This window comes from Dasypus novemcinctus, chromosome 22 (genome assembly GCF_030445035.2).
Source record: "Dasypus novemcinctus isolate mDasNov1 chromosome 22, mDasNov1.1.hap2, whole genome shotgun sequence".
Classification (NCBI taxonomy): Eukaryota; Metazoa; Chordata; class Mammalia; order Cingulata; family Dasypodidae; genus Dasypus; species Dasypus novemcinctus.
This window is the reverse complement of record NC_080694.1, coordinates 34,274,449-34,288,118: the sequence shown is the minus strand read 5'-3', so window position 1 is coordinate 34,288,118 and position 13,670 is coordinate 34,274,449. Positions and strand designations below refer to the sequence as shown.

Sequence of the window (13,670 nt, the reverse complement as noted above, 5' to 3'; positions counted from 1 at the left end):
TAGTTGCCTCGCTTACCTCACCCTGATTCAGGCCCTAAGGAGAATGCACTCCTCCTGGTAGATTTGAAAAAGACGGGAAATCTGCCCAGGGACCAGCTTCTGGAAAAAGCTCCCTGCCTCTGAGAATGTCATTTGGCTTGTCCTCTTTCTCTGGACGCAGGCTCGTGGCCATGCCGTGCTGCCAAGTGCCGGGCTTCCCTGAGCCGCCTGAGAATGGAGTTGGCACAGGAAGGCGGTGAGGAGAGTATGGGTCTCTGATGACATCGAGAAACCAACCAACCCGAGGGCCACGGCCCCTGAACTACCACAGAGCGCATGGTCAGTGGCCCGAGCCAAGCTGTTTCTGGCCTTGCAGCAGCAGGAGAGAGGCTCACACGGTCATCCGCGCCGGATCGCCAGGCGTGGGAAAGGGCGCAGGCTCTGGGAGCTGGAGGCCTGGTTCAGTGTCTGTGCCAAGGCCAAGGGCAGCGTTGGCTCTTGATCAGTCGTGGCACCGGGAACAAATAATACTTGGGTTACAACGGAATCCCTCACCCACGCAAGACGAGCGCCGCTCTGCCCCTCTGCCTGTGCCATCTCTCCGTACAACAGCAAGGACCTGGGCTAGGAAAGCACACATTCTCCCGCCTCTTCCCGGAATCCCGTTTTCTCCGCGCAGACCTGCATCCTGGCCAGGGCCATTGGTGAGTTTCAAATCGCTTCCCGTTCAGAATCCGGCCTGGGGTGGCCCTTATCCCTCCGGGTGAGGCTCGCTCCAGCCAGTGCCCCTCAGGGAGGCCGGCGGGAGGGTCCTGCCAGTGCGGGCCTGTGGGTCCCGGGGCGGAGGGGACCATGTGCGGGCTTGGGGGCGTGCGCTGCCTGCCTTCCCCCGGGAGCCCCCAGCGAGCAGGCGCCACCCCCACCCGCCACCCCGGGGGGCGGCACTCGCGCTGGCCCGCCCACTCCCTTGGGCAGGAAGCTAGGAAATTCCCCGCCCCCCCAGCCGAGGGAGCTGGGCTGGGGCCGCTGGAAGGCCGGGGGCCGGCGGATCAGCTCCTGGAGCCGCCTTGGGGTCCCCCGACTCCTGCGTTCGAGCCCGGAGCGGGGCGCTGAGACGGGGCAGGTGGGCGCGTCGCCCGGGCGGGGCGCGCGGGAAGGTAGGTGGGGAGGGCGCGCGGGTCCCCGCGGCTGCGGTGAGTCGGCGGGTCGAGGGCTCCGAGGTGTAGACGGGCGCCGTTATCTTGGTGTTTCCAGAGCTGAGCACAGCTGGCGGGGCCAGGCCGGTGTCAGCCGAGCGGGCCTGGGCGAGCCCGAGGGAGCCACACCCTGCTGCTCTTCAGCCTTGCCTCCTGGCCTGTCCTCCTGCTCGTTGTGCTCATTCACCGCAACCCTTTTTACTAATTTTTTTTTTTACTAATTCACTAATTATTCACTAATAATTTTACAAATTCACCCAAACTTGCCGAGCCTTTCCTTTCTCCTGGGCTCGGTGCCAGGGGTGCAGCCCCTGCCTCCAGAGCTTCGCGGCTGCTGGGGAAACAGCCAAGGGCTGTGGCTAGGTATGCGGGGTGGGAACGAGCCCGCCCAGGGCAAGGAGCCCCGCGGCCTGCAGAGGCCGGGACGCCCAGGTAGAGCCTGGAGGGGTGGGGCATGCGCCGGGTGAAGGGGAGTGTGCTGGGGCATGGGGGAGAGAGGAGGAGAGGACCTCCGCGTGAGCAGCTGCGGGGCTGATGGCACCAGTTCCAGGGGGCGCTGGGGCGGCGGGGCTGGGCGTGGTGCGTGGCCTGAGAAACTTTCGGTTTCGGATGTGAGACCGCAGACCTGCCAGTGGCTGCACGGCGCCTTCTCCTGGTTGCGGCTGGTTTTACCGTTTCATCCCTGACTTAAAAATATATACACACACAGCTTCTAGGGTTCAAAGGCCACGCGGAGTCTTGAGAGCAGTAATGTAATGTATGGGAAACTGTGGGCTGGACTCTGGGGTGTCAGGAGAGCCGCGTGGGGCTCTGTGCTCACCACTCGGGGGTCTCCAGGGCAGGGAGAGCTGCCCAGCAGGGAGGCAGCTTGGCTCTCGCTGACCGCCCCGGGGGCGACTGGCCAGCCTTGTGGGTGCAAGCACCCTCCTTCAACCCTAGACCTCCAGTCATTGCCCCCCACCGCCAGACCTCCAATCATTGCCCCCCACCCCCCGTGGCAGGATTTGGTCCTCAGGGGAAAGGGTCTAAGTTCGGAGCTCCTTGCAGTTTTACTCTCAGGCTGGTGTGTGCATGTGCGTGTCTGTCCATGTGGGGCTAATTTGATCTACTGCCACCACACTTAGCTGATTACGTTAAAATATGGATTTATGATGCGGGTGGGGAGAAGAAGTAAATGATTTTTCTCTAGCTTAAAATATCTATGACCTTAAAAAAAAAAAAGTCCCTTCCAAAATCGCCTCCTGCTGGGTCACCTCCCTTTCAAGAACGCTTCAAGGGGCGTTTCTCTTTTTCTTCTTCTCTGACTGCAGGGCCGGCAGCATGGAGGCGCTTTCAGAAGCCAACGGCACCTTTGCCATCCGCCTTTTAAAGATGCTGTGTCAAGACAGCCCTTCCCACAACGTGTTCTGTTCCCCCGTGAGCATCTCCTCGGCCCTGGCCATGGTCCTCCTGGGGGCGAAGGGAAGCACGGCGGCCCAGGTGGCCCAGGTATGTGTGTCTGGCGTCCGGAAGCAGGAACGGGCTCCCTGCTGGAATGCTGGACCATCCAGCCCCCACGTCACCCCCTGCAGTGCTGATGGAGGACGCCTGGGCTGGTGGAGCCTGGCGTGTGTCGGCGCACACACACAGCGTGTGCACACGCATGCACACTCACATGTGTACACACCACACGTGCATGCTCACACTCCCACAAAGCATTCACACTAACACACAAAGGCACATGCGCCACACATGCACACTCATCCACACTCACACAGAGGGGCAGGGACACGTGCCTACGACAGATTCTAAAAGCTTGTGTCATTCTGAACTCAAGCCCCTGCACACAGCTTCTGTGTGGGAATGTTAGGGTCCACGTGGGTGTTTTTTGTTTTAGTGTGACTTTCCTTTTCCTTGAGACCACTTCTCAGTCGGGATTGGTTCATTTAAGTCATTTTCCACCTTCCGACCCACCCTATGGGGTGTAGATTTGTCCTGAGTATGGCGAGGCGCTGTGCAAAAAGGACAGCTTCCCACCAAATCGATAAAGACTAGGACAAGTCCAGCTTGGCAAGTAGTGCGCATTTATGTAGGGGCTTCTATGGGTCCTGATTCTTGGCAGTGGGAGGAGAGACCACATTCTCCGAGCTCGATGGTCCCCACTTATCACCAGAGGAGAGCGGTCTTTTGTGGGCGTGCCTCCGTGCAGCTGACCGGTTGCTGCCATCTAAAGAATGCAGCGCCTCGCCAGAGGGACATGACCTGACAGTCACCAAGGCACACGGGGGATGCGCGTGACTTTTACAGGAACCGACGTTTTCAGCAGGGCAGAAGTTATATGCTGGAGGAAAGGTTGAGATAGGCGTGATTGGGCAGTTTGCGGAAAACAGCATAGCAGGCTTCCAGAAAAACAGGTTAAATATCCTAGTACAAGATCTGTTTCGGGTAACAGAGGCTTGCTGTTTTAGCTACTGAGGAATGCCGCTACTATTTGGAGTGGGGGAAGGAGCCGGGAGGACTGGGGGAGAAAATGCAGCCATATATCCCACAAGATACTAGGAGGTTTATGAGATTAGGCTTACAAAACTTATTCACCTTCTCGGGTTTGAAGACGCCCAACAAACCCTTAAAGAGACATTTTTTTGGGTTAGCACCACAATTGCCTGGTGACCACACAGGGTCTGGCACTGAGAGTTCTTTATGCCGTTCACTTTCATCTAGGTGTAATAACGTGGTCTCAGTAAGCTCAATGCACACTGCTACTCAGACGATGAAATGACGCTTTAACATCAGCAGGAATTTTAAAAATTAATTGTTTTTCCTTCCTTATGTGAGAGGTGAAAGCCCATTACCAAAATCGTAAAAAATGAAAGTACAAGGAAGCAAAACCACCCTGAGATAACCATTCTGGATAATAGGAAGCATTTTCTCCCAGGCTTTTTTCCCCATTAAAAAAAATTATACTTTGGTGGCCATACTGCTTATTTATGTATTTATTTATTTTAAACTCCCCCCCCCCCAAGATGGCTCCTTTGTCTATTTGCTTGTTGTTGTTTTTTTTTGTTTGTTTGTTTTTTCTCTTTGCTCGTTGTCTGTTTTTTTCTTCTAGGAGGCACTGGGAACTGAACCTGGGACCTCCAGTGTGGGAGGCCAGCACTCAATTGCTTGAGCCACATCCATTCTTATCTCATTTTTTGGTTTTTTTTTTTTTTTCTCATTGTTATTGTGCATTGTTTTTCTTCTTTGTCTACTCGTTGTTTGTCTTCTTTAGGAGGCACCGGGAAGTGAATGCAGGACCTCCTATATGGGAGGTGGGCACTCAACTGCTTGAGCCACATCCACTCCCCCGCAACCTTATTTTTTAAAACATTCTTTCAGTAAATGTGAGGATTCAGTGAGAAGTTGATAAAATAGCAAATGCTCGATGTATTTTAGCTGTTAATGATAATGATGAGGCTATAGACCTAAGTGAGATTGGTTTTTACTTTAGCTTTTATTTTAGACGAGTTTTCTTACCAATCATATATGAGCTTTATAAAATGAAGTTAGTAGCTTTCTATCTTTTTCTGTGTTGTAGAACACTGTGCATTGTATGACAAATATACATTTCTTAAGTTTTAAAAAAAAATTCCCTCATAAATCATCTAAACCCTTTTTGAGGTAGTTCTCTGTCATCTTTTTCTTGGTTTCTTCCGTCGTCAGTGATATATTCCTATTCTGGACTTTGATCTAGTAATTCATAGTCTACACTTTACTAAGAATTTCAGTTACTTCAAAATAATTATGCATTGCTTCCTATAATTTTAACACTTCTTCTGTATCCATTTTTGTAACCTCTTTTTTTGCAACTTTGTCTTTTTGTGCTTTTTCTTATTTTTCTTACATTTGCCAGGTGTTTGGTGTGTGTATGTGTGTGTTTTCTTTCAAAGAACCAGCTCTTGGATTCATTCAGCACTTTCTATTTCTGCTCCCCTCCGCCTTTTTTTCCTGTACATTTTCTACTGTGAGTTAAAGTTTTGTTCATTTCATTCTTGAATGAATAATACTATGTTTTTACCTCTAACTAAGTCTTTGGCCACTCCCTTCAGTTTGATCTATAGTGTTCCAATTTTGGATATTTTCTAAGAAGTCTGTCATATAGCTATTTAAAAGAGTATTTTTAGTAAGTAGCTAAGGGATTATTTATTGAGATAAGTATTTTAATTGTTACTTAGAAGAGTTGTTTTTCAGAAAAATGTTTTCAATTGTTATTTTGCAGGACTGTTTCCATGTTGATATTTTATTTATAATGTTATTAATTTTTAGGTTACTACACTGAGGTCAGAGAATATAACTTGTATAACTCCTGTATTTCAGTATCAAAAGAGACTTTTCTTATGGTCCAATAAGTGATGAATTTTTAGAAGTATTAAATATGCATTTTAAACTTATATATTGTATGTCTGTGATACAATTTTAATAACTGTGCTTTAGTCTTATTAATCATATAGCTCCAACATTTTATTCTCTTGTTTCTTCTCTGCTGAGCTGACAGACTTAAAAATGATGTCTCTTAAAGATTCCCACTGCAATTGTATTTATGCCCATTTTTCCTTGCACTTATAATGCTTTTAACTGAATTTTTTCACAGAGGTAAGTTTTCCTCTATTTAGTGCCTTTGAATGCTTTCCTTGGATGCAGGATTTTATAACAGCCCCTCTTCAAAACCCTTCTTACCCTTTTCATTTTTTCCCCATTATTCATCTTTAAATAAGAAAGATCTACTCAATCAGAGTAGCCAAACCTTTTCATCTTTTAATCTCTCTCTCTTCTTCTTTTTCATTTGCAACATTCTCTTTCTCCTACCTCCTTCCGCATGGTGTTGCTTCTCTAGTACCTATTAAATCCTCAATAAAAATGAAAACTTCCTCCTTTTAAAGGAAAAAACCTATGGAATAATTGAGGGAAAAAAATGACTTATAAAGTTTTTTGAGACCAAAGAGCAATCCTGATACTTTATTTTTCTCAACAGGCACTTTCTTTAAAAGGGGAGGATGGCACTCATCGGGCATTCCAGTCTCTTCTCAGCGAAGTTAACAAACCTGGCACTCAGTACTTGCTGAGAACGGCCAACAGGCTCTTTGGAGAAAAGACTTATGAATTCCTCTCTGTAAGTACAATGGATAGAAAAATCAACCTGATGCAGAGCTGGGAGAAAGACCCTAGAGAACTTCAGAAACTTACAATAAATTGGTTTTGAGAATCACCGTTTTCACATTGTACTTGGAATTACTTAAAATTTGACTACTTGTGGCATTTATTTATTGACCTCTGGTTACTCTTGGCTCAGTATATATTTGTTTATAAGCTCTGGTATTTTAACATCTAATAAAATAAGAGAGGATCGTGTTTTTCAGACATGTATGCTCTTTTCCATAAATGTCTACGATGTTTAGAACTTTCGGAAGCTTGCTCACAGTCGGTTTAGCAGTGCAGCTTCATGCAACACCTTTTCTCCAAAGACCTTTAGGGAATCCTGCCTTCGCTTCTACCACGCCGAGCTGGAGGAGCTGTCCTTTACCCACGCTGCAGAAGAGTCCAGAAAGCACATAAACACCTGGGTGTCAGGAAAGACTGAAGGTCAGAATTGTGCTTCATCTCCTCCCTCTCCTCCTCCTCTTCTGAGTCCACTGATATTTAAGGCGGTCAGGATGATGTTGACTGGCTGGGCCTCGTGGCGTGTTGAACCTTGGTCTGCTCAGATTCTTGGGTTTTCAGCAACAGAGACTCTTTTGTCCATTCTCCCAGGACCAGAGGGCCTTAGACAAACCTCGGAAGGAACTTACTCATAGGCAGGATTTCCAGTTCAACGACAGTCACTGAAAAATACTTTTGCCTGTAATGCTCGCATTGTCAGGCTAATCCGTCCTGGCTGATAGACTGAGATGGATGGACGAGCCATCACTTTAGTCTCCTCTGTCTGTTCACCTCCACCACCATTCCCCTTTTACACTACACCCTGTGGTTATTTATTCTCCTTCCTCTCTTTCATGTCTTCCATTTAGCTTCCCTTAATTAGACCTGATAAGTCTTCAACTTCTAGGTCATCTGCAGACCCTCTGTCAGGGCTGGTCAAGTCCACAGACTGTATCTACCCACAAGTGGAGTCTTTGTGTTTCTATTTCGGACAGTGACATGTTCCAACCTTGGTCCCCAAAGTAAATGATGGTGCGGTGTTTGAACCAAGCAAACCTCTGTTCCTAAAAAAGATAGTCAAGAACTAGAGGGCGAGCTTTTAAATTTCCCCAAAGATAGCCATTATTTCCCTATTTCTTCTTGTAGGAAGAAGGGGAATATTTACCACTTATGCCCTCTTAAGGCAGTGAATTCACAGGGAATCTCTTAGTTCACAGAAAACTCAGAGACAGGGGAAGGAGGGGATGCCTTCCACTTGCCCCAAATGACCTTTTCCCAAGGACACTAGGTGCTCTGCTTAGAGTTCAAATAGTAATATCTGGGAAGTGGACTTGGCCCGATGGATGGGGCATCCACCTACCACATGGGAGGTCTGAGGTTCAAACCCCGGGCTTCCTGGACCCATGTGGAGCTGGCCCATGCGCAGTGCTGATGCATGCAAGGAGTGCCCTGCCATGCAGGGGTGTCCCCTGCATAGGGGAGCCCCATGCTCAAGGAGTGCACCCCGAAAGGAGAGCCGCCCAGCATAAAAGAAAGTTCAGCCTGCCCAAGAATGGTACCACACACATGGAGAACTGACGCAGCAAGATGATGCAACAAAAGGAGACACAGGGAAGCGGACTTGGCCCATTGGTTAGGGCGTCTGTCTACCACATGGGAGGTCCGCAGTTCAAACCCCGGGCCTCCTTGACCCATGTGCAGCTGGCGCATGTGCAGTGCTGATGCGCGCAAGGAGTGCCGTGCCATGCAGGGGTGTCCCGCACAGGGGAGCCCCACATGCAAGGAGTGTGCCCCATAAGGAGAGCCGCCCAGCGCGAAAGAAAGTGCAGCCTGCCCAGGAATGGTGCCACACACATGGAGAGCATGGATGACGCAACAACAAGAAACGCAGATTCCCATGCTGCTGACAACAACAGAAATGGACAAAGAAGGTGCAGCAAATAGACACAGAGAACAGACAACTGGGGCGGGGGGAGAAGAGGAGAGAAATAAATAAATAAATAAATCTTTTGTAAAAAATGAGTAGCATCTCCTACAGAGATTTCTGGAAGTTCCCACCTGGCCCATTGCCAGGTAGTTCCCTGTGTACCATTCATTCTGGCTGCTTCTGACATGTCCATGTGTGTTCCTAGAATGGTAGAACCAGACATGGTCTTGGAGCATTGGAGCAAAACTCCATTTAACCATGTGAGCAAACCCAGACGCCACCACCTTCTCTCTCATTTCCTGCTCATCTCGTCTCCAGCCAGGTGCGCTGTGTCTGCCTTGTCCTGGCCTGCTTTCTGCATCCTCAGCTTTGCCGATGTTCTCCAGGTGCTGGTGGTGATGACTGCCATTCACACGTGTTGCTTTTGATTTCTGTTCATGACAATCCAAAATCAGTTGTTTCTTGATTGATAATCAAGGACCTTCCTGGATGCCTTCCTATTGTTTCCTTATAATGTGTTTATAAAAATCAGTTGACTGTAGTCTTCGCTTTTTCTTGAAAGGTAAAATTAGAGAGCTGTTACCATGGAATTCCATAGGTCCAGAAACGAGGATGGTTCTTGTCAATGCCATCTACTTCAAAGGAAGGTGGAACGAGGAGTTTGACAAGACCTTCACGCGGGAAATGCCCTTTAAAATTAACCAGGTGAGGAGAAGCTTTCAAAATCTTGCTAGGTTGATGATGAAATGGAATGGAAAAATTTACTATTGTAAAAGCATAAATGACCAGTTAGAATTGGTACTTACATGTTTCTGAATGAAATTTTAAACTCAGCAGGAAAAAACTGGAGGAGTAAAAAAATATTTGCTCCCCTTGCGTTTGATCACGGCTCTTGCTGCTCTGATAACTTCTCATTCATTCTTTGCTATCACTTGACCTGGAAATGGATGCTTTCCCTTTACGTCCAATTACTTAGATAGGAGGCAAAGGGAAGGTGCTAAGGTAGGGGAATGTAGAAGCGTGAAGACAGGGTGGGGCAGGGGGAGAGTGTGCAAACACCTGCCTGTGACCAGGTATTTAAAAAATTATAGTAAGCATGGATGTGCTTCAGAAAGGTGCCGCTTCTCCTGTTTCATCAGTGTCCATCTGCCAGAGGTTAAAGAGTAGGTATGTTGTTGATTAATGTATCATTCATTCAGTATTGACAGCTTTCTAATATTAGGAGCCAGGGGACAAGTCCTTCGTCTTCACATCGAAGTATAACTCCAAATGAAGCAAGCATTAAAATAACCAAATCCCCCAAGCCCTGAAAACATGCCATTTTAATGCTACTAGGAAACTTACCCAGAGAAAGCCACTCTTTTTTAAGATTAAGTATACTTACTTTCATTTATAAATTAAAAAAAAAAATCAGCCCTCTAGTTAGGGAAAGAAGAAAACTTTTTTAGCAATACTTTTTGAAAGTGTTTTAATTTTTATGATAGATATCTGTGTCAATTTGAAAAATTAATTTGATAAATGCAATACTTCAGTTAACTTCTGCATGCATATACCTCATTTGTATTTTTATTTCCTTGGGCTAGAGTATCAGCACTGGGGCATTTGGATTAAAATGCATGAAGGCATAATATGGTTCTTTACACTTGCTGCAAGGTAGCTTCCTGAGGGGGGTTATCCATTTATACTCCTATCTGTGTCGTGTGAATTTATCGGCTTCTTTCCAATTTCATCAGTAATGATTTCCATAAAAACTGTTTTTCTTTAACCATAGAATTACCATGTGACCTGGCAATTCTACTCCTGGTTATATACCCCAAAGAGTTGAAAACAGGGACTCAAACATATACTTGTATGCCAGTGTTCATACCAGCATTATTCACAATAGCCAAATGGTGGAAGCAACCCAACTATCCATCAACTGACAAACGGATACACAAAATGTGGTCTGTCCACACAATGGAATATTATTCAGCCAAGAAAGAGAATGAAGTTCTGATACATTACGACATGGATGAACCTTGAAAACATGCTAAGTGAAATAAACCAGATACAAAGGGCCACATATTGTATGGTTTCACTTGTATGACAAATCCAGAATCGGGGTATTAATATATAGTGAAGTTATCAGAGATTGCAGGGATGGGGAGGGAGGAATGGGGAGTTATTGTTTAGTGGGTGCAGAGTTTCTGTTTTGGGTGATGGAAATGTCTTGATAGCGGTGATGGTTGCTCAAAATTATGAATGTAATACCTGAATAGTGTACTGTAAAATGGAAGAGGCAAATTTTGTTAATATATCATTATATATATGACTTTCTATTTAATTTTTCTATTTAATTGGTTTGATTATGTTATTGTCAGATATTTTCCTAGATAAAATATGCTGAGCATGTTTTTATTTTATTATTTATTTCTCTCCCTCCGCCACCCCCCCCATTGTCTACTCTCTCTGTCCATTCGCTGTGTGTTCTCTTGTGTCCGCTTGCATTCTTGGTGGTGCTGGGAATCTGTGTCTCTTTTTGTTGCATCATCCTGCTGCATCAGGTCTCCATGTGTGCGGCACCATTCCTGGGTGGGCTGCACTCCTTGTGCATGGGGCTCCCCTACATGGGGGACACCCCTGCATGGCGCAGCAGTGCCGCACATGGGGCAGCTCACCACATGGACCAGGAGATTTGAACCCTGGACCTCCCATATGGTAGGTGGACGCTCTATCCGTTGAGCCATGTCCACTTCCCTGAGCATGTTTTAAATGAGAAAAACCTGACTTCCTCTCTGGACACTCCAGAACATCTCATTTTATTTTTGCCTAATAAAACATTTCCTTTCCCAGGCTACTGTTTAATGATGACAGGGAGTTGCTGGTGGACATTTTCCAAGTGCTTGCTAGAGCATGAGTATTCTTTCTATCTTGCATGTGAGATGAGCTATGAAGTCCACTGCAGTGCTTTCAGAAATTTCTATCACCTCTTTCTAGCATCTGATTTTAATGCCATGCTCTTCTGCTGTTCTCATCAGAAGGAGCAAAAGCCAGTGCAGATGATGTATCAGGAATCTACGTTTAAAATCGCCTACATAAAAGAGGTGTGCGCACAGGTCCTGGAACTGCCTTATGCAGGGGACGAGCTGAGCATGGTCCTCTTGCTTCCTGATGACGACGTGGAGCTAAGCACGGTGAGAGGCGCTTGCCATTCTATCCACCTGAAGATTTTCTGAAAGAATCTCCCTGGGATAGACGTGGGGAAAGCCTTACATCTATTGTATTTACCTTCCAAGTGGCTGATGCTGGTGGACCAGACGGTCGAGCAGTGTCCCAGGCACGTGGGCTTTGGAGTCAGACTCGTATTCAAGATCCACTTCTCCCGCTACCGCCTGTGTGGCCTTGCCGAATTATTTAATGGGTCTCAGCCTCTGTTTTCACATCTCTAAAATGGGGGAAATGAAGACATCTACCTGATAGAGTTATTGTGAGGACAAAATGGGATAATTCAGGTCACAAGGTTAGCACGTTGGCTCGCCCAGTGAGCCATCTATGAGTGCTAGCCATGACTATTACCATAATCATGGTTATTGACGTTATTATTTTTAAATCTAAGAACCTTTGTTGTATTCAGAACCTGAAATATTGCCTGAGACAAGATTATGCTTTGACCTAGAAAGGAGTAGAGGAAGAATGGTGCTGCAGCCCATGGAAGTGTACAGTGCACTGCTGGTTGGGGCGAGTGCAGCCTTCCCACCCTTCCTTTCTTCCTTCAGCATGGATCACTAGGGTGAGAGATCAAATCCTCTATCCAGTAGACAACAGGCTCTAGAGCTAAACGTCAGGCAGAGGATTCTTTAGGTATGAAGGGGTCTCTGTGACCTAAGGAGCAAGCCATTTCCTCACCCTATCTGCAATGTCTCTTCTCCAGAAGCCATGCAGAATCCGCTTGCTCATTGGATTTCCCTTCTGGTTTGGGCCATGCAGCAGCTCTTTCTTTCTGCATCTTTTTTCTTACTAGCGATGGTTTGTTTTCTTAGAAAATAAGCATAGTTAGGGAAAAAACCCAGAAACCCAGAACCTAGTCATCAGGGTATCGGCAACTGTCAGAGTTAAAGGTTTATTCTGGAAGTGGTTGTGTGAGTAGAGGACCCACCACGGTCTTTGCACGTCAAGGTTGCATCCCCCTACTTGGCAAGACAGGTGTGCATGCACACAGGAGGCAGTGGGGTACCAGGTCATACATACTCCCTGGTAGTAAAGGTGCTGCTGATCCTGTGTGGACATCAGCACCCATCTTGCCAGAGGGGAAATAGTAGGCATGCGTGCATGTAGATACGTCTGGAGGTGGGAGCCTTAAAGCCTCATTCTGGTTTTCCAGGTGGAGAAGCTTCTCACTTTTGAGAAGTTCATAGCCTGGACCAAGCCTGACTGTATGAGGAGTACCGAAGTTGAAGTTCTCCTTCCCAGATTTAAACTGGAAGAGAATTACGACATGGAGCAAGTGCTGCAAAGTTTGGGAGTCGTTGACATCTTTCAGGAGGCCAAGGCAGATCTTTCTGCCATGTCAGCCAAGAGAGACCTGTTCCTGTCCAAGTTCGTGCACAAGAGTTTCGTGGAGGTCAACGAGGAGGGCACGGAGGCGGCCGCCGCCTCGGCCGCGGTGGTCGTGGAATGCTGCTTGGTGGAGGGGCCGCGGTTCTGTGCTGACCACCCCTTCCTTTTCTTCATCAGGCACAATGCAGCCAACAGCATCCTGTTCTGCGGCAGGTTCTCATCCCCTTGAGGGCTGCACTCATGCTGCGAGTAAGCATTTCCCTCCTCCTGGGTCCCCAGATCCCACGCTGCAGGCCACGTGCAGATGAGGGCACATACTTCACCAGTGCAAATGAATCACCTATGCAGTATTTTTTTTTTTTATTTAAATTGGCCATTTTTACTACCTTTTTCTAATGCATTTCACACTCAGCTCTCCACACGTTGACCTCTTGTTTTTTGCTACTAAATAAAGACATGGGACAATAGACCTGAATTCATGATTCCCTGTTGTATTTGAGATGCTATCCAAATGGCGTGCGAGCTTTCTCATACGGCCCTAAACTCATTTTCCACTCATTTCATGTGCACTTCGTTCTGGTTACACGATGTTCTTCCTAGTACTGCAAATTTTGTCACAATCTTGTCTTCACCTGACTTGCCTTAACCCAGCCGTTTCAATAGTAATAAATATTGCCAGATACGGCTACTACTTTGCAGTTGTCCTGATGCTTGGATTGTTTTTAAGTTATTTTAATGCAAACTTTAATTTGATCTTTCTTTTAACACTCATGAATCACCAAGTAGGTGTCTAATGCTGTATTACATTCTGGGGATGCAGGGGAATGGAGTCTTGGGATTTCATCTGTAGCCTCCAAGCCCTATTTAGGTAACTTGTA

The 13,670-nt window shown here is 46.9% G+C and overlaps 1 protein-coding gene across 5 annotated transcripts; it reads left to right on the top strand.

The window, feature by feature from the left end:
• Nucleotides 1–294: 294 nt before the first annotated feature.
• Nucleotides 295–13,267, top strand: SERPINB9 (serpin family B member 9). Of its 5 annotated transcripts, none has more exons than XM_004483386.5 (7): nt 295–683; nt 2,486–2,663; nt 6,166–6,303; nt 6,656–6,773; nt 8,819–8,961; nt 11,274–11,429; nt 12,617–13,267. In XM_004483386.5, the coding sequence occupies exons 2-7, from the start codon at nt 2,496–2,498 to the stop codon at nt 13,019–13,021; spliced, it is 1,128 nt and encodes a 375-aa protein (XP_004483443.2). In that variant the 5' UTR covers nt 295–683; nt 2,486–2,495; the 3' UTR covers nt 13,022–13,267. The 5 variants fall into 5 exon arrangements, with proteins under 5 accessions (XP_004483443.2, XP_071067052.1, XP_004483442.2 ...); XM_071210951.1 differs by lacking the exon at nt 295–683 and adding an exon at nt 725–742; XM_004483385.4 differs by lacking the exon at nt 295–683 and adding an exon at nt 962–1,102.
• The last annotated feature ends 403 nt before the right edge of the window (nt 13,268–13,670 follow it).